The sequence below is a fragment of the Stegostoma tigrinum genome, chromosome 3 (assembly GCF_030684315.1).
Source record: "Stegostoma tigrinum isolate sSteTig4 chromosome 3, sSteTig4.hap1, whole genome shotgun sequence".
Lineage (NCBI taxonomy): Eukaryota > Metazoa > Chordata > Chondrichthyes > Orectolobiformes > Stegostomatidae > Stegostoma > Stegostoma tigrinum.
In genome coordinates, this window is record NC_081356.1 from 137,388,365 (window position 1) to 137,411,683 (window position 23,319).

Genomic DNA, 23,319 nt, shown 5'->3' on the forward strand with positions numbered 1-23,319 from the left:
ACTCACACCCCGGCTTCACTGTACAGAGAGAGCACACTTGGCAAACACACACTCACCAAGACTCACACTCAACGAGATTCACACTCACCGAGACTCACACTCACCGAGACTCACACTCAGCAAGACTCACACTCACTGAGATTCACACTCACCGAGATTGACACTCTGGCTTCACAGTACAGAGAAAGCACTCACACCCCGGCTTCACTGTACAGAGAGAGCACACTTGGCAAACTCATACTCACCAAGACTCACACTCACCGAGATTCACACTCACCGAGATTCACACTCCAGCTTCACTGTACGGAGAGAGCAGACTTGGCAAACTCACACTCGCCGAGACTCACACTCACCGAGACTCACACTCACCGAGACACACACTCATCGAGATTCACACACACCAAGACTCTCACACACCGAGACACACCCACCGAGACTCACTGAGATTCACTCTCCGGCTTCACTGTGCGGAGAGAGCACACTCGGCAAATTCACGTTCACCGAGATTCACACTCACCGAGACTCACACTCACCAAAACACACACTCACCGAGACTCACACTCACCGAGACTCACTCACCGAGACACACTCTCACCGAGATTCACACTCACCAAGATTCACATCCACCGAGATTCACAACCACCGAGATTCACACTCACCGAGACTCACACTCACCGAGACTCACACTCACCGAGACTCACACTCACCGCGACACACACTCACCGAGACTCACATCCACCGAGATTCACACCCACCGAGAGTCACACTCACCGAGACTCACACTCAGCAAGACCCACACTCACTGAGATTCACACTCACCGAGATTGGCACTCTGGCTTCACAGTACAGAGAAAGCACACTTGGCAAACTCACATTCACCAAAGCTCACACTCACCAAGACTCACACTCACCGAGATTCACACTCCAGCTTCACTGTACGGAGAGAGCAGACTTGGCAAACTCACACTCGCCGAGACTCACACTCACCGAGACACACACTCATCGAGACTCACACACACTGAGACTCACACTCACCGAGATTCACACTCCGGCTTCACTGTACGGAGAGAGCACACTCGGCAAATTCATGCTCACCCAGATTCACACTCACCGAGACTCACACTCACCAAGACACACACTCACCGAGACTCACACTCACCGAGACGCACACGCAACGAGATTCACACTCAACGAGATTCACACTCCAGCTTCACTCTACAGAGAGAGCACACTTGGCAAACTCACACTCATCGAGACTCACACTCACTGCGACACACTCAACGAGATTCACACTCACTGAGATTCACACTCCAGTTTCACTGTATGGAGAGAGCACACTTGGCAAACTCACACTCACCGAAATTCACACTCACCGAGACTCACGCTCAACGAGATTCACACTCACCGAGATTCATACCCACCGAGACTCACATTCAATCAGATTCACACTCACCGAGATTCACACCCACCGAGACTCACACCCACCGAGACACACACTCACTGCGACACACACTCACCGAGACTCACACTCACTGAGATTCACACTCACCGAGATTGACACTCTGGCTTCACAGTACAGAGAAAGCACACTCGGCAAACTCACATTCATCGAAACTCACACTCACCAAGATTCACACTCAACGAGATTCACACTCACCGAGATTCACACTCCAGCTTCACTGTGCGGAGAGAGCAGACTTGGCAAACGCACACTCGCCGAGATTCACACTCACCGAGACTCACACTCAATGAGACTCACACTCAATCAGATTCACACTCACCGAGATTCACACTCATCCAGACTCACACACACCGAGACTCTCACACACCGAGGCTCACCGAGATTCACTCTCCGGCTTCACTGTACGGTGAGAGCACTCTCGGCAAATTCACGCTCTCCGAGATTCACACTCACCGAGACTCACACTCACCAAAACACACACTCACCGAAACTCACACTCACCGAAACTCACAAACACCGAGAATCACACTCACCGAGACTCACACTCACCGAGACTCACACTCCGGCTTTACTGTATGGAGAGAGCACACTCGGCAAATTCATGCTCACCGAGAGTCAGACTCACCGAGATTCACACTCACCAAAACATACACTCACTGAGACTCACACTCACCGAGACTCACATCCACCGAGATTCACATCCACCGAGATTCACAACCACCGAGATTCACACTCACCGAGATTCACACTCCAGCTTCACTGTACGGAGAGAGCAGACTCGGCAAACTCACACTCGCCGAGACTCACACTCACCGAGACTCACACTCACCGAGATTCACACTCACCAAGACTCACATCCACCGAGATTCACATCCACCGAGATTCACAACCACCGAGATTCACACTCACCGAGACTCACACACACCGAGACTCTCACTCACTGAGACTCATACTCACTGAGACTCACACTCACCAAGACTCACACTCCGGCTTCACTGTACAGAGAGAGCACACTTGGCAAACTCACACTCACCGCAACACACACTCACCAAGACTCACATCCACCGAGATTCACACCCACCGAGATTCACACTCACCGAGACTCACACTCACTGAGACTTTCACTCACTGAGACTCACACTCACCGCGACACACACTCACCGAGATTCACATCTACCGAGAATCACACTCACCGAGACTCACACTCACCGAGACTCACACTCCGGCTTTACTGTATGGAGAGAGCACACTCGGCAAATTCATGCTCACCGAGAGTCACACTCACCGAGATTCACACTCACCAAAACATACACTCACCGAGACTCACACTCACCGAGACTCACACTCACCAAGACTCACATCCACCGAGAATCACACTCACCGAGACTCATACTCACCGAGACTCACACTCCGGCTTTACTCTATGGAGAGAGCACACTCGGCAAATTCATGCTCATTGAGAGTCACACTCACCGAGATTCACACTCACCGGGACACACACTCACCGCGACACACACTCACCAAGGCTCACATCCACCGAGATTCACACCCACCGAGATTCACACTCACCGAGACTCACATTCACTGAGACTTTCACTCACTGAGACTCACACTCACCGAGACTCACACTCCCCGAGACACACACTCACCGCGACACACACTCACCGAGACTCACATCCACCGAGATTCACACCCACCAAGATTCACACTCACCGAGACTCACACTCACCGAGACTTACACTCACTGAGACACACACTCACCGAGACTCACACTCAGCAAGACTCACACTCACTGAGATTCACACTCACCGAGATTGACACTCTGGCTTCACAGTACAGAGAAAGCACTCTCGGCAAACTCACATTCACCGAAACTCACACTCACCAAGACTCACACCCCGGCTTCACTGTACAGAGAGAGCACACTTGGCAAACACACACTCACCAAGACTCACACTCAACGAGATTCACACTCACCGAGATTCACACTCCAGCTTCACTGTACGGAGAGAGCAGACTTGGCAAACTCACACTCGCCGAGATTCACACTCACCGAGACTCACACTCACCGAGACTCACACTCAGCAAGACTCACACTCACTGAGATTCACACTCACCGAGATTGACACTCTGGCTTCACAGTACAGAGAAAGCACTCACACCCCGGCTTCACTGTACAGAGAGAGCACACTTGGCAAACTCATACTCACCAAGACTCACACTCACCGAGATTCACACTCACCGAGATTCACACTCCAGCTTCACTGTACGGAGAGAGCAGACTTGGCAAACTCACACTCGCCGAGACTCACACTCACCGAGACGCACACTCATCGAGACTCACACACACCGAGACTCTCACACACCGAGGCTCACCGAGATTCACTCTCCGGCTTCACTGTACGGAGAGAGCACACTCGGCAAATTCACGCTCACCGAGATTCACACTCACCGAGACTCACACTCACCAAAACACACACTCACCGAGACACACACTCACCGAAACTCACAAACACCGAGAATCACACTCACCGAGACTCACACTCCGGCTTTACTGTATGGAGAGAGCACACTCGGCAAATTCATGCTCACCGAGAGTCACACTCACCAAGATTCACACTCACCAAAACATACACTCACCGAGACTCACACTCACCGAGACTCACACTCACCAAGATTCACATCCACCGAGATTCACAACCACCGAGATTCACACTCACCGAGACCCACACTCACCGAGACTCACACTCCCCGAGACACACACTCACCGCGACACACACTCACCGAGACTCACATCCACCGAGATTCACACCCACCATGAGACTGACACCCATCCCGACTCACACCTGCCCAGATGCACACCCGCCCAGACTCACACCTGTGCCGAGACTGCCCTGAATCACACCTGCCCGAACTCACACACACCCAAACTCATGCATGCCCAGACTCACACCTGCACTGACTCACACCCACCCCAGACTCGTACCCACCCCAACCCACTATCACCCCAACTCACACTCACCCTGACTCACTCTCACCGAGACTCACACCCCACCCCGACTCACACCCACCCCGACTCTCACTCCAGTTTCACTGTTCGGCAAAATCACACTCACCAAGACACACTCCCATCCTGACTCACACCGGCCCCAGACTCACACCCGTCCCCTACTCACACTCGCCCCGACTCTCACTCACCGAGACTCACTCCCACCCCGGCTCACACTTGGCCCGATTCACACCTGCTCCAACTCGTATCCGCTGTGACTCACACTCGCCCCGACACTCACACTCTGGCTTCACTGTGTGGAGAGCGCACAGCTCGGCAAACTCACACTCATCCAAACTCACACTCACCAAGACTCCCACCCACCCCAACTCACACTCATCCAAACTCACACCCACCCTGACTCACACCCGTCGCCGACTCACACCTGCTCCGACTCACACCTGCCCCAATTCACACCCGCCCCAACTCACACCCGCCTTGAGTCTCACACTCACCAAGACTCACAGCCACCCTGAGACGCACACCCCCGCTGATTCACACCACCTAAGACTCACACTTGCCCCAACTCACACCTGCCCTGAGACTCACACTCACCAAAACTCACACTCACCCTGATTCAAACCCACCCTGACTCACACCTGCCCCAATTCACACTCGCCCCCGACTCACGCCGATACTCGCACTCACTGAGACTGACACCCACCCTGACTCATACCTGTCCCAATTCACACTCGCCCCAAATCATACCCACCTTGACTCACACCCGCCCCTCCTGAACACGTACACATTCACACTCCCTCTCTTTGTTTGTCTCTTGTTCTGCCTCTACCTCCCTCTCTCAATCTCCCTCTATTTCGCTCTCTCCATCTCCCTCTCTGTATCTCCCTCTCTCCATCTCCCTCTCTGTATCTCCCTCTCTCCATCTCCATTGCTCTATCTCCCTCACTCCATCTCCCTCTCTCCATCTCCCACGCTCTATCTCCCTCGCTCCATCTCCCTCTCTCCATCTCCCTCTCTCCATCTCCCTCTCTGTGTCTCCCTCGCTCCATCTCCCTCTCTCCATCTCCCTTGCTCTATCTCCCTCGCTCCATCTCCCTCTCTCCATCTCCCTCTCTCCATCTCCCTCTCTCCATCTCCCTCTCTGTATCTCCCTCTCTGTCTCACTCCCTCTCTCCATCTCCCTCTCTCCATCTCCCTCTCTCCATCTCCGTCTCTGTATCTCCCTCTCTCCATCTCCCTCTCTGTATCTCCCTCGCTCCATCTCCCTCTCTCCATCTCCCCTCTTTATCTCCCTCGCTCCATCTCCCTCTCACCATCTCCATCTCTGTATCTCCCTCTCTGTATCTCCCTCTCTCCATCTCCCTCTCTGTATCTCTCCCTCTCTCCATCTCCCTTTCTCCATCCCCCTCTCTGTATCTCCCTCTCTCCATCTCCCTCTCTCCATCTCCCTCTCTGTATCTCTCCCTCTCTCCATCTCCCTTTCTCCATCTCCCTCTCTGTATCTCCCTCTCTCCATCTCCCTCTCTCCATCTCCCTCTCTGTGTCTCCCTCGCTCCATCTCCCTCTCTCCATCTCCCTCTCTGTATCTCCCTCTCTGTATCTCCCTCTCTCCATCTCCCTCCCACCATCTCCCTCTCTCCATCTCCCTCGCTCTATCTCCCTTGCTGCATCTCCCTCTCTCCATCTCCCTCTCTGTATCTCCCTCTCTGTATCTCCCTCGCTCTACCTCCCTCTCTCCATCTCCCTCTCTCCATCTCACTCTCTACATCTCCCTCTCTCCATCTCCTCTGTATCTCCCTCTCTGTATCTCCCTCTCTCCATCTCCCTCTCTGTATCTCCCTCTCTGTATCTCCCTCGCTCCATCTCACTCTCTCCATCTCCCTCTCTGTATCTCCCTCTCTCCATCTCCCTCTCTCTATCTCCCTCCCTGTATCTCCCTCTCTCCATCTCCCTCTCTCTATCACCCTCTCTGTATCTCCCTCTCTGTATCTCCCTCGCTCTATCTCCCTTGCTCCATCTCCCTCTCTACATCTCCCTCTCTCCATCTCCTCTGTATCTCCCTCTCTCCATCTCCCTCTCTCCATCTCCCTCTCTGTATCTCCCTCTCTGTATTTCCCTCTCTGTATCTCCCTCGCTCCATTTCCCTCTCTCCATCTCCCTCTCTGTATCTCCCTATCTCTATCTCCCTCTCTGTATCTCCCTCTCTCAATCTCCCTCTCTCCATCTCCCTCTCTGTATCTCTCCCTCTCTCCATCTCCATCTCCCTCGCTCTATCTCCCTCTCTTATCTCTCTCTCTGGATCTCGCTCTCTGTATCTCCCTCTCTCCATCTCTCTCTCTGGATCTCCCTCTCTGTATCCACCTCGCTCCATCTCCCTCTCTCCATCTCCATCTCTGTATCTCCCTCTCTGTCTCTCCCTCTCTGTATCTCCCTCTCTCCATCTCCCTCTCTGTATCTCTCCCTCTCTGTATCTCCCTCTCTCCATCTCCCTCTCTGTATATCTCCCTCTCTCCATCTCCCTTTCTCCATCTCCCTCTCTGTATCTCCCTCTCTCCATCTCCCTCTCTCCATCTCCCTCTCTGTATCTCCCTCTCTGTATCTCCCTCGCTCTACCTCCCTCTCTCCATCTCCCTCTCTCCATCTCCCTCTCTGTATCTCCCTCACTCCAACTCCCTCACTCCATCTCCCTCGCTCCATCTCCCTCGCTCCATCTCCCTCTCTGTATCTCCCTCGCTCCATCTCCCTCGCTCTATCTCCCTCTCTGTATCTCCCTCTCTGTATCTCCCTCGCTCTATCTCCCTTGCTCCATCTCCCTCGCTCCATCTCCCTCTCTCCATCTCCCTCTCTGTATCTCCCTCGCTCCAACTCCCTCGCTCCATCTCCCTCGCTCCATCTCCCTCTCTCCATCTCCCTCTCTGTATCTCCCTCGCTCCATCTCCCTCTCTCCATCTCCCTCGCTCCATCTCCCTCTCTCCATCTCCCTCTCTGTATCTCCCTCTCTGTATCTCCCTCGCTCCATCTCCCTCTCTACATCTCCCTCTCTGTATCTCCCTCTCTAAATCTCCATCTCTCCATCTCCCTCGCTCTATCTCCCTCTCTGTATCTCCCGCTCTCCATCTCCATCTCTGTATCTCTCCCTCTCTCCATCTCCCTCTCTCCATCTCCCTCGCTCAATCTCCCTCTCTGTATCTCTCTCTCTGTATCTCCCTCTCTGTATCTCCCTCTCTCCATCTCCCTCGATCTATCTCCCTCTCTGTATCTCCCTCTCTGTATCTCCCTCTGTCCATCTCCCTCTCTCCATCTCCCTCTCTGTATCTCCTTCTCTGTATCTCCCTCGCTCCATCTCCCTCTCTCCATCTCCCTCTCTGTATCTCCCTCGCTCTATCACCCTCATTCCATCTCCCTTTCTCCATCTCCCTCTCTGTATCACCCTCTCTGTATCTCCCTCTCTGTATCTCTCCCTCTCTCCATCTCCCTCTCTGCATCTCCATCTCTGTATCTCTCCCTCCCTCCATCTCCCTCTCTCCATCTCCCTCTCTGTATCTCCCTCGCTCCATCTCCCTCTCTCCATCTCCCTCTCTGTATCTCACTCGCTCCATCTCCCTCGCTCTATCTCCCTTGCTCCATCTCCCTCGCTCCATCTCCCTCTCTCCATCTCCCTCTCTACATCTCCCTCTCTGTATCTCCCTCGCTCCATCTCCCTCTCTCCATCTCCCTCTCTACATCTCCCTCTCTCCATCTCCTCTGTATCTCCCTCTCTCCATCTCCCTCTCTCCATCTCCCTCTCTGTATCTCCCTCTCTGTATCGCCCTCGCTCCATCTCACTCTCTCTATCTCCCTCTCTGTATCTCCCTCTCTCCATCTCCCTCTCTCTATCTCCCTCTCTGTATCTCCCTCTCTCCATCTCCCTCTCTCTATCACCCTCTCTGTAACTCCCTCTCTGTATCTCCCTCGCTCTATCTCCCTTGCTCCATCTCCCTCTCTACATCTCCCTCTCTGTATCTCCCTCTCTCTATCTCCCTCTCTGTATCTCCCTCTCTCAATCTCCCTCTCTCCATCTCCCTCTCTGTATCTCTCCCTCTCTCCATCTCCATCTCCCTCGCTCTATCTCCCTCTCTTATCTCTCTCTCTGGATCTCCCTCTCTGTATCTCCCTCTCTCCATCTCTCTCTCTGGATCTCCCTCTCTGTATCCACCTCGCTCCATCTCCCTCTCTCCATCTCCATCTCTGTATCTCCCTCTCTGTCTCTCCCTCTCTCAATCTCCCTCTCTCCATCTCCCTCTCTGTATCTCCCTCGCTCCATCTCCCTCTCTCCATCTCCCTCGCTCCATCTCCCTCTCTCCATCTCCCTCTCTGTATCTCCCTCTCTGTATCTCCCTCGCTCCATCTCCCTCTCTCCATCTCCCTCTCTGTATCTCCCTCTCTAAATCTCCCTCTCTCCATCTCCCTCGCTCTATCTCCCTCTCTGTATCTCCCTCTCTCCATCTCCCTCTCTGTATCTCTCCCTCTCTCCATCTCCCTCTCTGCATCTCCATCTCTGTGTCTCTCCCTCTCTCCATCTCCCTCTCTCCATCTCCCTCGCTCAATCTCCCTCTCTGTATCTCTCGCTCTGTATCTCCCTCTCTGTATCTCCCTCTCTCCATCTCCCTCGATCTATCTCCCTCTCTGTATCTCCCTCTCTGTATCTCCCTCTCTCCATCTCCCTCCCTCCATCTCCCTCTCTCCATCTCCCTCTCTGTATCTCCCTCGTGCCATCTCCCTCTCTGTATCTCCCTCTCTGTATCTCCCTCTCTCCATCTCCCTCTCTCCATCTCCCTCTCTCCATCTCCCTCTCTGTATCTCCCTCTCTCCATCTCCCTCCCTCCATCTCCCTCTCTCCATCTCCATCTCTCCATGTCCCTCTCTGTATCTCCCTCGCTCCATCTCCCTCTCTCCATCTCCCTCTCTGTATCTCACTCGCTCCATCTCCCTCGCTCTATCTCCCTTGCTCCATCTCCCTCGCTCCATCTCCCTCTCTCCATCTCCCTCTCTGTATCTCCCTCTCTGTATCTCCCTCGCTCCATCTCCCTCTCTCCATCTCCCCTCTGTATCTCCCTCGCTCCATCTCCCTCTCTCCATCTCCCTCTCTGTATCTCCCTCGCTCAATCTCCCACTCTCCATCTCCCTCTCTCCATCTCCCTCTCTGTATCTCTCCCTCTCTCCATCTCCCTTTCTCCATCCCCCTCTCTGTATCTCCCTCTCTCCATCTCCCTCTCTCCATCTCCCTCTCTGTATCTCTCCCTCTCTCCATCTCCCTTTCTCCATCTCCCTCTCTGTATCTCCCTCGCGCCATCTCCGTCTCTCCATCTCCCTCTCTGTATCTCCCTCGCTCCATCTCCCTCTCTCCATCTCCCTCTCTGTATCTCCCTCTCTGTATCTCCCTCTCTGTATCTCCCTCTCTCCATCTCCCTCCCACCATCTCCCTCTCTCCATCTCCCTCTCTGTATCTCCCTCGCTCCATCTCCCTCACTCCATCTCCCTCTCTGTATCTCACTCGCTCCATCTCCCTCGCTCTATCTCCCTTGCTCCATCTCCCTCTCTCCATCTCCCTCTCTGTATCTCCCTCTCTGTATCTCCCTCGCTCTACCTCCCTCTCTCCATCTCCCTCTCTCCATCTCCCTCTCTACATCTCCCTCTCTCCATCTCCTCTGTATCTCCCTCTCTCCATCTCCCTCTCTCCATCTCCCTCTCTGTATCTCCCTCTCTGTATCTCCCTCGCTCCATCTCACTCTCTCCATCTCCCTCTCTGTATCTCCCTCTCTCTATCACCCTCTCTGTATCTCCCTCTCTGTATCTCCCTCGCTCTATCTCCCTTGCTCCATCTCCCTCTCTACATCTCCCTCTCTCCATCTCCTCTGTATCTCCCTCTCTCCATCTCCCTCTCTCCATCTCCCTCTCTGTATCTCCCTCTCTGTATTTCCCTCTCTGTATCTCCCTCGCTCCATTTCCCTCTCTCCATCTCCCTCTCTGTATCTCCCTCTCTCTAGCTCCCTCTCTGTATCTCCCTCTCTCAATCTCCCTCTCTCCATCTCCCTCTCTGTATCTCTCCCTCTCTCCATCTCCATCTCCCTCGCTCTATCTCCCTCTCTTATCTCTCTCTCTGGATCTCCCTCTCTGTATCTCCCTCGCTCCATCTCTCTCTCTGGATCTCCCTCTCTGTATCCACCTCGCTCCATCTCCCTCTCTCCATCTCCATCTCTGTATCTCCCTCTCTGTCTCTCCCTCTCTGTATCTCCCTCTCTGTATCTCTCCCTCTCTGTATCTCCCTCTCTCCATCTCCCTCTCTGTATCTCTCCCTCTCTCCATCTCCCTTTCTCCATCTCCCTCTCTGTATCTCCCTCTCTCCATCTCCCTCGCTCCATCTCCCTCTCTCCATCTCCCTCTCTGTATCTCCCTCGCTCCATCTCCCTCTCTCCATCTCCCTCGCTCCATCTCCCTCTCTCCATCTCCCTCTCTGTATCTCCCTCTCTGTATCTCCCTCGCTCCATCTCCCTCTCTCCATCTCCCTCTCTGTATCTCCCTCTCTCCATCTCCCTCTCTGTATCTCTCCCTCTCTCCATCTCCCTCTCTGCATCTCCATCTCTGTATCTCTCCCTCTCTCCATCTCCCTCTCTCCATCTCCCTCGCTCAATCTCCCTCTCTGTATCTCCCTCGCTGTATTTCCCTCTCTGTATCTCCCTCGCTCCATCTCCCTCTCTCCATCTCCCTCTCTGTATCTCCCTCTCTCTATCTCCCTCTCTGTATCTCCCTCTCTCCATCTCCCTCTCTGTATCTCCCTCTCTCTATCTCCCTCTCTGTATCTCCCTCGCTCCATCTCCCTCTCTCCATCTCCCTCTCTGTATCTCCCTCGCTCCATCTCCCTCTCTCCATCTCCCTCGCTCCATCTCCCTCTCCCCATCTCCCTCTCTGTATCTCCCTCTCTGTATCTCCCTCGCTCCATCTCCCTCTCTCCATCTCCCTCTCTGTATCTCCCTCTCTAAATCTCCCTCTCTCCATCTCCCTCGCTCTATCTCCCTCTCTGTATCTCCCTCTCTCCATCTCCCTCTCTGTATCTCTCCCTCTCTCCATCTCCCTCTCTGCATCTCCATCTCTGTATCTCTCCCTCTCTCCATCTCCCTCTCTCCATCTCCCTCGATCTATCTCCCTCTCTGTATCTCCCTCTCTGTATCTCCCTCGCTCCATCTCCCTCTCTCCATCTCCCTCTCTGTATCTCACTCGCTCCATCTCCCTCGCTCTATCTCCCTTGCTCCATCTCCCTCGCTCCATCTCCCTCTCTCCATCTCCCTCTCTGTATCTCCCTCTCTGTATCTCCCTCGCTCTACCTCCCTCTCTCCATCTCCCTCTCTCCATCTCCCTCTCTACATCTCCCTCTCTCCATGTCCTCTGTATCTCCCTCTCTCCATCTCCCTCTCTCCATCTCCCTCTCTGTATCTCCCTCTCTGTATCTCCCTCGCTCCATCTCACTCTCTCCATCTCCCTCTCTGTATCTCCCTCTCTCCATCTCCCTCTCTCTATCTCCCTCTCTGTAACTCCCTCTCTCCATCTCCCTCTCTCTATCACCCTCTCTGTATCTCCCTCTCTGTATCTCCCTCGCTCTATCTCCCTTGCTCCATCTCCCTCTCTACATCTCCCTCTCTCCATCTCCTCTGTATCTCCCTCTCTCCATCTCCCTCTCTCCATCTCCCTCTCTGTATCTCCCTCTCTGTATTTCCCTCTCTGTATCTCCCTCGCTCCATCTCCCTCTCTCCATCTCCCTCTCTGTATCTCCCTCTCTCTATCTCCCTCTCTGTATCTCCCTCTCTCCATCTCCCTCTCTGTATCTCCCTCTCTGTATTTCCCTCTCTGTATCTCCCTCGCTCCATCTCCCTCTCTCCATCTCCCTCTCTGTATCTCCCTCTCTCTATCTCCCTCTCTCTATCTCCCTCTCTCAATCTCCCTCTCTCCATCTCCCTCTCTGTATCTCTCCCTCTCTCCATCTCCATCTCCCTCGCTCTATCTCCCTCTCTTATCTCTCTCTCTGGATCTCCCTCTCTGTATCTCCCTCTCTCCATCTCTCTCTCTGGATCTCCCTCTCTGTATCCACCTCGCTCCATCTCCCTCTCTCCATCTCCATCTCTGTATCTCCCTCTCTGTCTCTCCCTCTCTCAATATCCCTCTCTCCATCTCCCTCTCTGTATCTCCCTCGCTCCATCTCCCTCTCTCCATCTCCCTCGCTCCATCTCCCTCTCTCCATCTCCCTCTCTGTATCTCCCTCTCTGTATCTCCCTCGCTCCATCTCCCTCTCTCCATCTCCCTCTCTGTATCTCCCTCTCTCTATCTCCCTCTCTCTATCTCCCTCTCTCAATCTCCCTCTCTCCATCTCCCTCTCTGTATCTCTCCCTCTCTCCATCTCCATCTCCCTCGCTCTATCTCCCTCTCTTATCTCTCTCTCTGGATCTCCCTCTCTGTATCTCCCTCTCTCCATCTCTCTCTCTGGATCTCCCTCTCTGTGTCCACCTCGCTCCATCTCCCTCTCTCCATCTCCATCTCTGTATCTCCCTCTCTGTCTCTCCCTCTCTCAATATCCCTCTCTCCATCTCCCTCTCTGTATCTCCCTCGCTCCATCTCCCTCTCTCCATCTCCCTCGCTCCATCTCCCTCTCTCCATCTCCCTCTCTGTATCTCCCTCTCTGTATCTCCCTCGCTCCATCTCCCTCTCTCCATCTCCCTCTCTGTATCTCCCTCTCTAAATCTCCCTCTCTCCATCTCCCTCGCTCTATCTCCCTCTCTGTATCTCCCTCGCTCCATCTCCCTCTCTCCATCTCCCTCTCTGTATCTCCCTCTCTAAATCTCCCTCTCTCCATCTCCCTCGCTCTATCTCCCTCTCTGTATCTCCCTCTCTCCATCTCCCTCTCTGCATCTCTCCCTCTCTCCATCTCCCTCTCTGCATCTCCATCTCTGTATCTCTCCCTCTCTCCATCTCCCTCTCTCCATCTCCCTCGCTCAATCTCCCTCTCTGTATCTCTCTCTCTGTATCTCCCTCTCTGTATCTCCCTCTCTCCATCTCCCTCGATCTATCTCCCTCTCTGTATCTCCCTCTCTGTATCTCCCTCTCTCCATCTCCCTCCCTCCATCTCCCTCTCTCCATCTCCCTCTCTGTATCTCCCTCGCGCCATCTCCCTCTCTCTATCTCCCTCTCTGTATCTCCCTCTCTCCATCTCCCTCTCTCCATCTCCCTCTCTGTATCTCCCTCTCTCCATCTCCCTCCCTCCATCTCCCTCTCTCCATCTCCCTCTCTGTATCTCCCTCGCTCCATCTCCCTCTCTCCATCTCCCTCTCTGTATCTCACTCGCTCCATCTCCCTCGCTCTATCTCCCTTGCTCCATCTCCCTCGCTCCATCTCCCTCTCTCCATCTCCCTCTCTGTATCTCCCTCTCTGTATCTCCCTCGCTCTACCTCCCTCTCTCCATCTCCCTCTCTCCATCTCCCTCTCTACATCTCCCTCTCTCCATCTCCTCTGTATCTCCCTCTCTCCATCTCCCTCTCTGTATCTCCCTCTCTGTATCTCCCTCGCTCCATCTCACTCTCTCCATCTCCCTCTCTGTATCTCCCTCTCTCCATCTCCCTCTCTCTATCTCCCTCTCTGTATCTCCCTCTCTCCATCTCCCTCTCTCTATCACCCTCTCTGTATCTCCCTCTCTGTATCTCCCTCGCTCTATCTCCCTTGCTCCATCTCCCTCTCTACATCTCCCTCTCTCCATCTCCTCTGTATCTCCCTCGCTCCATCTCCCTCTCTCCATCTCCCTCTCTGTATCTCCCTCTCTCTATCTCCCTCTCTGTATCTCCCTCTCTCAATCTCCCTCTCTCCATCTCCCACGCTGTATCTCTCCCTCTCTCCATCTCCATCTCCCTCGCTCTATCTCCCTCTCTTATCTCTCTCTCTGGATCTTCCTCTCTGTATCTCCCTCTCTCCATCTCTCTCTCTGGATCTCCCTCTCTGTATCCACCTCGCTCCATCTCCCTCTCTCCATCTCCATCTCTGTATCTCCCTCTCTGTCTCTCCCTCTCTCAATCTCCCTCTCTCCATCTCCCTTTCTCCATCTCCCTCTCTGTATCTCCCTCTCTGTATCTCCCTCGCTCTACCTCCCTCTCTCCATCTCCCTCTCTCCATCTCCCTCTCTGTATCTCCGTCACTCCAACTCCCTCACTCCATCTCCCTCGCTCCATCTCCCTCGCTCCATCTCCCTCGCTCCATCTCCCTCGCTCCAACTCCCTCGCTCCATCTCCCTCGCTCCATCTCCCTCTCTCCATCTCCCTCTCTGTATCTCCCTCGCTCCATCTCCCTCTCTCCATCTCCCTCGCTCCATCTCCCTCTCTCCATCTCCCTCTCTGTATCTCCCTCTCTGTATCTCCCTCGCTCCATCTCCCTCTCTCCATCTCCCTCTCTCCATCTCCCTCTCTGTATCTCCCTCGCTCCATCTCCCTCTCTCCATCTCCCTCGCTCCATCTCCCTCTCCCCATCTCCCTCTCTGTATCTCCCTCTCTGTATCTCCCTCGCTCCATCTCCCTCTCTCCATCTCCCTCTCTGTATCTCCCTCTCTAAATCTCCCTCTCTCCATCTCCCTCGCTCTATCTCCCTCTCTGTATCTCCCTCTCTCCATCTCCCTCTCTGTATCTCTCCCTCTCTCCATCTCCCTCTCTGCATCTCCATCTCTGTATCTCTCCCTCTCTCCATCTCCCTCTCTCCATCTCCCTCGCTCAATCTCCCTCTCTGTATCTCTCTCTCTGTATCTCCCTCTCTGTATCTCCCTCTCTCCATCTCCCTCGATCTATCTCCCTCTCTGTATCTCCCTCTCTGTATCTCCGTCGCTCCATCTCCCTCTCTCCATCTCCCTCTCTGTATCTCACTCGCTCCATCTCCCTCGCTCTATCTCCCTTGCTCCATCTCCCTCGCTCCATCTCCCTCTCTCCATCTCCCTCTCTGTATCTCCCTCTCTGTATCTCCCTCGCTCTACCTCCCTCTCTCCATCTCCCTCTCTCCATCTCCCTCTCTACATCTCCCTCTCTCCATCTCCTCTGTATCTCCCTCTCTCCATCTCCCTCTCTCCATCTCCCTCTCTCCATCTCCCTCTCTGTATCTCCCTCGCTCCATCTCACTCTCTCCATCTCCCTCTCTGTATCTCCCTCTCTCCATCTCCCTCTCTCTATCTCCCTCTCTGTATCTCCCTCTCTCCATCTCCCTCTCTCTATCACCCTCTCTGTATCTCCCTCTCTGTATCTCCCTCGCTCTATCTCCCTTGCTCCATCTCCCTCTCTACATCTCCCTCTCTCCATCTCCTCTGTATCTCCCTCTCTCCATCTCCCTCTCTCCATCTCCCTCTCTCCATCTCCCTCTCTGTATCTCCCTCTCTGTATCTCCCTCTCTGTATTTCCCTCTCTGTATCTCCCTCGCTCCATCTCCCTCTCTCCATCTCCCTCTCTGTATCTCCCTCTCTCTATCTCCCTCTCTGTATCTCCCTCTCTCAATCTCCCTCTCTCCATCTCCCTCTCTGTATCTCTCCCTCTCTCCATCTCCATCTCCCTCGCTCTATCTCCCTCTCTTATCTCTCTCTCTGGATCTCCCTCTCTGTATCTCCCTCTCTCCATCTCTCTCTCTGGATCTTCCTCTCTGTATCCACCTCGCTCCATCTCCCTCTCTCCATCTCCATCTCTGTATCTCCCTCTCTGTCTCTCCCTCTCTGTCTCTCCCTCTCTCCATCTCCCTCTCTGTATCTCCCTCGCTCCATCTCCCTCTCTCCATCTCCCTCTCTGTATCTCCCTCTCTGTATCTCCCTCGCTCCATCTCCCTCTCTCCATCTCTCTCTGTATCTCCCTCTCTAAATCTCCCTCTCTCCATCTCCCTCGCTCTATCTCCCTCTCTGTATCTCCCTCTCTCCATCTCCCTCTCTGTATCTCTCCCTCGCTCCATCTCCCTCTCTGCATCTCCATCTCTGTATCTCTCCCTCTCTCCATCTCCCTCTCTCCATCTCCCTCGCTCAATCTCCCTCTCTGTATCTCTCTCTCTGTATCTCCCTCTCTGTAGCTCCCTCTCTCCATCTCCCTCGATCTATCTCCCTCTCTGTATCTCCCTCTCTGTATCTCCCTCTCTCCATCTCCCTCCCTCCATCTCCCTCTCTCCATCTCCCTCTCTGTATCTCCCTCGTGCCATCTCCCTCTCTCTATCTCCCTCTCTGTATCTCCCTCTCTCCATCTCCCTCTCTCCATCTCCCTCTCTCCATCTCCCTCTCTGTATCTCCCTCTCTCCATCTCCCTCCCTCCATCTCCCTCTCTCCATCTCCCTCTCTGTATCTCCCTCGCTCCATCTCCCTCTCTCCATCTCCCTCTCTGTATCTCCCTCTCTCCATCTCCCTCCCTCCATCTCCCTCTCTCCATCTCCCTCTCTGTATCTCCCTCTCTCCATCTCCCTCTCTCCATCTCCCTCGCTCCATCTCCCTCGCTCCATCTCCCTCTCTGTATCTCCCTCGCTCCATCTCCCTCTCTCCATCTCCCTCTCTGTATCTCACTCGCTCCATCTCCCTCGCTCTATCTCCCTTGCTCCATCTCCCTCGCTCCATCTCCCTCTCTCCATCTCCCTCTCTGTCTCTCCCTCTCTCAATCTCCCTCTCTCCATCTCCCTCTCTGTATCTCTCCCTCTCTGTATCTCCCTCTCTCAATCTCCCTCTCTCCATCTCCCTCTCTGTATCTCTCCCTCTCTCCATCTCCCTTTCTCCATCTCCCTCTCTGTATCTCCCTCTCTCCATCTCCCTCTCTCCATCTCCCTCTCTGTATCTCCCTCTCTGTATCTCCCTCGCTCTACCTCCCTCACTCCATCTCCCTCGCTCCATCTCCCTCGCTCCATCTCCCTCGCTCCAACTCCCTCGCTCCATCTCCCTCGCTCCATCTCCCTCTCTCCATCTCCCTCTCTGTATCTCCCTCGCTCCATCTCCCTCTCTCCATCTCCCTCGCTCCATCTCCCTCTCTCCATCTCCCTCTCTGTATCTCCCTCTCTGTATCTCCCTCGCTCCATCTCCCTCTCTGCATCTCCCTCTCTCCATCTCCCTCTCTGTATCTCCCTCGCTCCATCTCCCTCTCTCCATCTCCCTCGCTCCATCTCCCTCTCCCCATCTCCCTCTCTGTATCTCCCTCTCTGTATCTCCCTCGCTCCATCTCCCTCTCTCCATCTCCCTCTCTGTATCTCCCTCTCTAAATCTCCCTCTCTCCATCTCCCTCGCTCTATCTCCCTCTCTGTATCTCCCTCTCTCCATCTCCCTCTCTGTATCTCTCCCTCTCTCCATCTCCCTCTCTGCATCTCCATCTCTGTATCTCTCCCTCTCTCCATCTCCCTCTCTCCATCTCCCTCGCTCAATCTCCCTCTCTGTATCTCCCTCTCTGTATCTCCCTCTCTGTATCTCCCTCTCTCCATCTCCCTCGATCTATCTCCCTCTCTGTATCTCCCTCTCTGTATCTCCGTCGCTCCATCTCCCTCTCTCCATCTCCCTCTCTGTATCTCACTCGCTCCATCTCCCTCGCTCTATCTCCCTTGCTCCATCTCCCTCGCTCCATCTCCCTCTCTCCATCTCCCTCTCTGTATCTCCCTCTCTGTATCTCCCTCGCTCTACCTCCCTCTCTCCATCTCCCTCTCTCCATCTCCCTCTCTACATCTCCCTCTCTCCATCTCCTCTGTATCTCCCTCTCTCCATCTCCCTCTCTCCATCTCCCTCTCTCCATCTCCCTCTCTGTATCTCCCTCGCTCCATCTCACTCTCTCCATCTCCCTCTCTGTATCTCCCTCTCTCCATCTCCCTCTCTCTATCTCCCTCTCTGTATCTCCCTCTCTCCATCTCCCTCTCTCTATCACCCTCTCTGTATCTCCCTCTCTGTATCTCCCTCGCTCTATCTCCCTTGCTCCATCTCCCTCTCTACATCTCCCTCTCTCCATCTCCTCTGTATCTCCCTCTCTCCATCTCCCTCTCTCCATCTCCCTCTCTCCATCTCCCTCTCTCCATCTCCCTCTCTGTATCTCCCTCTCTGTATTTCCCTCTCTGTATCTCCCTCGCTCCATCTCCCTCTCTCCATCTCCCTCTCTGTATCTCCCTCTCTCTATCTCCCTCTCTGTATCTCCCTCTCTCAATCTCCCTCTCTCCATCTCCCTCTCTGTATCTCTCCCTCTCTCCATCTCCATCTCCCTCGCTCTATCTCCCTCTCTTATCTCTCTCTCTGGATCTCCCTCTCTGTATCTCCCTCTCTCCATCTCTCTCTCTGGATCTTCCTCTCTGTATCCACCTCGCTCCATCTCCCTCTCTCCATCTCCATCTCTGTATCTCCCTCTCTCTCTCTCCCTCTCTGTCTCTCCCTCTCTGTATCTCCCTCGCTCCATCTCCCTCTCTCCATCTCCCTCGCTCCATCTCCCTCTCTCCATCTCCCTCTCTGTATCTCCCTCTCTGTATCTCCCTCGCTCCATCTCCCTCTCTCCATCTCTCTCTCTGTATCTCCCTCTCTAAATCTCCCTCTCTCCATCTCCCTCGCTCTATCTCCCTCTCTGTATCTCCCTCTCTCCATCTCCCTCTCTGTATCTCTCCCTCTCTCCATCTCCCTCTCTCCATCTCCCTCGCTCAATCTCCCTCGCTCAATCTCCCTCTCTGTATCTCTCTCTCTGTATCTCCCTCTCTGTAGCTCCCTCTCTCCATCTCCCTCGATCTATCTCCCTCTCTGTATCTCCCTCTCTGTATCTCCCTCTCTCCATCTCCCTCCCTCCATCTCCCTCTCTCCATCTCCCTCTCTGTATCTCCCTCGTGCCATCTCCCTCTCTCTATCTCCCTCTCTGTATCTCCCTCTCTCCATCTCCCTCTCTCCATCTCCCTCTCTGTATCTCCCTCTCTCCATCTCCCTCCCTCCATCTCCCTCTCTCCATCTCCCTCTCTGTATCTCCCTCGCTCCATCTCCCTCTCTCCATCTCCCTCTCTGTATCTCACTCGCGCCATCTCCCTCGCTCTATCTCCCTTGCTCCATCTCCCTCGCTCCATCTCCCTCTCTCCATCTCCCTCTCTGTCTCTCCCTCTCTCAATCTCCCTCTCTCCATCTCCCTCTCTGTATCTCTCCCTCTCTGTATCTCCCTCTCTCAATCTCCCTCTCTCCATCTCCCTCTCTGTATCTCTCCCTCTCTCCATCTCCCTTTCTCCATCTCCCTCTCTGTATCTCCCTCTCTCCATCTCCCTCTCTCCATCTCCCTCTCTGTATCTCCCTCTCTGTATCTCCCTCGCTCTACCTCCCTCTCTCCATCTCCCTCTCTCCATCTCCCTCTCTGTATCTCCCTCACTCCAACTCCCTCACTCCATCTCCCTCGCTCCATCTCCCTCGCTCCATCTCCCTCTCTGTATCTCCCTCTCTGTATCTCCCTCGCTCTATCTCCCTTGCTCCATCTCCCTCGCTCCATCTCCCTCTCTCCATCTCCCTCTCTGTATCTCCCTCGCTCCAACTCCCTCGCTCCATCTCCCTCGCTCCATCTCCCTCTCTCCATCTCCCTCTCTGTATCTCCCTCGCTCCATCTCCCTCTCTCCATCTCCCTCGCTCCATCTCCCTCTCTCCATCTCCCTCTCTGTATCTCCCTCTCTGTATCTCCCTCGCTCCATCTCCCTCTCTCCATCTCCCTCTCTGTATCTCCCTCTCTAAATCTCCCTCTCTCCATCTCCCTCGCTCTATCTCCCTCTCTGTATCTCCCTCTCTCCATCTCCCTCTCTGTATCTTTCCCTCTCTCCATCTCCCTCTCTGCATCTCCATCTCTGTATCTCTCCCTCTCTCCATCTCCCTCTCTCCATCTCCCTCTCTCCATCTCCCTCTCTGTATCTCCCTCTCTCTATCTCCCTCTCTGTATCTCCCTCTCTCAATCTCCCTCTCTCCATCTCCCTCTCTGTATCTCTCCCTCTCTCCATCTCCATCTCCCTCGCTCTATCTCCCTCTCTTATCTCTCTCTCTGGATCTCCCTCTCTGTATCTCCCTCTCTCCATCTCTCTTTCTGGATCTCCCTCTCTGTATCCACCTCGCTCAATCTCCCTCTCTCCATCTCCATCTCTGTATCTCCCTCTCTGTATCTCTCTCTCTGTATCTCCCTCTCTGTATCTCCCTCTCTCCATCTCCCTCGATCTATCTCCCTCTCTGTATCTCCCTCTCTGTATCTCCCTCTGTCCATCTCCCTCTCTCCATCTCCCTCTCTGTATCTCCTTCTCTGTATCTCCCTCGCTCCATCTCCCTCTCTCCATCTCCCTCTCTGTATCTCCCTCGCTCTATCTCCCTCATTCCATCTCCCTTTCTCCATCTCCCTCTCTCCATCTCCCTCTCTGTATCTCTCCCTCTCTCCATCTCTCCTCTCTGCATCTCCCTCTCTGCATCTCCATCTCTGTATCTCTCCCTCTCTCCATCTCCCTCTCTCCATCTCCCTCGCTCAATCTCCCTCTCTGTATCTCTCTCTCTGTATCTCCCTCTCTGTATCTCCCTCTCTCCATCTCCCTCGCTCTATCTCCCTCTCTGTATCTCTCTCTCTCCATCACCCTCTCTCCATCACCCTCTCTCTATCTCCCTCGCTCTATCTGCCTCGCTCTATCTGCCTCTCTCTATCTCCCTCAGTGTGTCTCTCCCTCCATTTCTCCCCGCCCTCTCTCAGTGTGAATGGCAGTAGCCCCTGTGCTGTTCTCGCTGATCTCTTACCCATGTGAATGATCTTTTTGTTGAACACACAAGGACCCTGTTCCAGTGATTGCGATCTGCTGACCCGGATGCAGCACTGGTTGAAGAGGGTGAACCTTGAAGCTTCCACGCTGCAGCTGTGTGTCTCTTTCAGTTTGATCTGGCAGCTCTCCACCATCGTGTCCTCACTGTGGGTTAACACCGAGCATGTGTTGGTGTTTGTGCATTAACCAGGCTGGCCTCCTCTCTTGTGGTCAGTCTGCAGCCCACAGCAACCTCTCCGAAGAGCCCCGAGCCCCTGCTCGCGCCCAAACAGGCTCCCACTCTCCTTAACCGCGGACTGTCGACACTCACTCACAGCAGAGAAAGGAGCAGACGTCTTCAGTGGGCCCTGTCATTGGTTAAGATCTTTGCTGTTTTTCTTTGATCGTCTCACTGGCATTGTGAGTGGCTCAGGAGTTCGACTCTGTCTCCCTCCCCTTCTGTTGGACACTGTGTTGGTCCAAGAGAGGTCACTATTCCCAAAGCAGCCCCAGGGACCCTCTGTTTCCCCAGGCTTTAACCCAGGCCTCTGCAATTTACCGATTGCCCTTCACTGGATCACCCGTTAGGAGGCCCCGCATGAGGCTGCTCCCAGCCTGGGTTTACACCGTAGGGTGTACTAAATTGGGAGGGAATTACATTGAAATGACGCTGAGGAGAACGGGAAAACAAGAGAAACAAAGCTCAGCACCAAGTCTACTTCAGATCAGCTAGATTCTCAGCTTCCTGGCCCACAGGCCACAGTCAGTGAGGATAGGTAACTGCACCTCCTCTACACTAAAACCCAACACTGAAGGCCCCCAAGGATACGTCCTCAACCCCGCTACTGTCCTCCCTGTATACCTACGGCTGTGTTGCCAAATTCCGAATGGACGCCATCTACACGTTTGCTGATGACCCCACTATAGTGGGACCGGTATCTAACAATGACTATTCAGAATACAAAAAGGAGATAGAGCACTTGGGGATGTGGTGCAATGAGAACAACCTCTCACTCAGTATCGGCAAAACTAAACAGATCATTGACTTCAGAAAGAGAGGAGGAGAGAATGGCCCCAACTACATCAACGGAACTGAGTTTGAGAGGGTGAAGAGCATCAAGATCCTCGGAGTGACGATAACCATCCACCCATCCTGGACTTCCCATGGAAATGCAACAGTCAGGAAGATACAACAACGTCTCTTCTTCCTCAGGCAGCTCAGGAAATTTGCCAAGTCCATAAGGACCCTCACCACCTTCTACAGATGCCCCGTTGAAAACATACTGTCTGGGTGTATAACGGCCTGGAACGGCAACCGCTCTGCCCAGGAGCGTAAGAAACTACAGAAGGTGGTGTACACATCCCAGACCATCACAGGAGCCAGCCTTCCATCCATGGACTCCATTTACACGGCTCACTGCCACAGAAAGGCGGCCAACATCATCAAAGACCCATCGCACCCCGGTAATGATCTCCCACAGCCTCTTCCATCAGGCTGAAGGTACAGAATCCTGAACACACACACCAGCAGGTTCAGGAACAGTCTCTTTTCAGCTGTTATCAGACTGATGGATGGTCTCTGTAGTCACAAATAACACTGATTTTGCTAAAGTTGATCTCGCCTCGAGGCTAAAAGCACTCTAGCTGAATGCTCACTGATTTCCTAACCAGGTCAATGATTGAAAGGCACAGGTAGAGAGGCAGGGATAAGACCTAATTACTAGGTAAGAAGGCAGCTCACCCCCACCTTCTCGAGCAGCAACTAAGAGTGGACTATAAATACTGGCCCAACCAGTGATGCCCACATCCCCTGAGGAAATAAAAATTAAAGCAATGACATATTGATGTATAGGCAGACAGACAAGGGACAAGAGCAGGCCATTCAGCCCTTCCAGCATGCCCTGCCATTCAATCACATCATGGCTGATCTGATTTTACATCCCTGTACATCCCCGATAATCTTCCATCCTCAGGGTCATTAAGAATCCATCCAACTCTGCATTGAAAATATTTAAAGATTCTGCAAGCGTTGCATTTTGAGGAAAAGAATTCCAAAGACTCACCACCATCAGAGGAGAAATGTTTCCTC

General features: G+C 53.7%; 1 protein-coding gene across 1 annotated transcript in view; it reads right to left on the bottom strand.

Annotated features, from left to right (window-relative positions):
• Positions 1-23,319, bottom strand: part of LOC125450877 (interleukin-7 receptor subunit alpha) — a 75,155-nt gene that overhangs the window by 33,836 nt on the left and 18,000 nt on the right. The window contains exon 3 of the mRNA XM_059645052.1: positions 21,229-21,395. Coding sequence (XP_059501035.1) covers positions 21,229-21,395 — 167 coding nt within the window. The remainder of the gene's footprint in view (positions 1-21,228; positions 21,396-23,319) is intronic.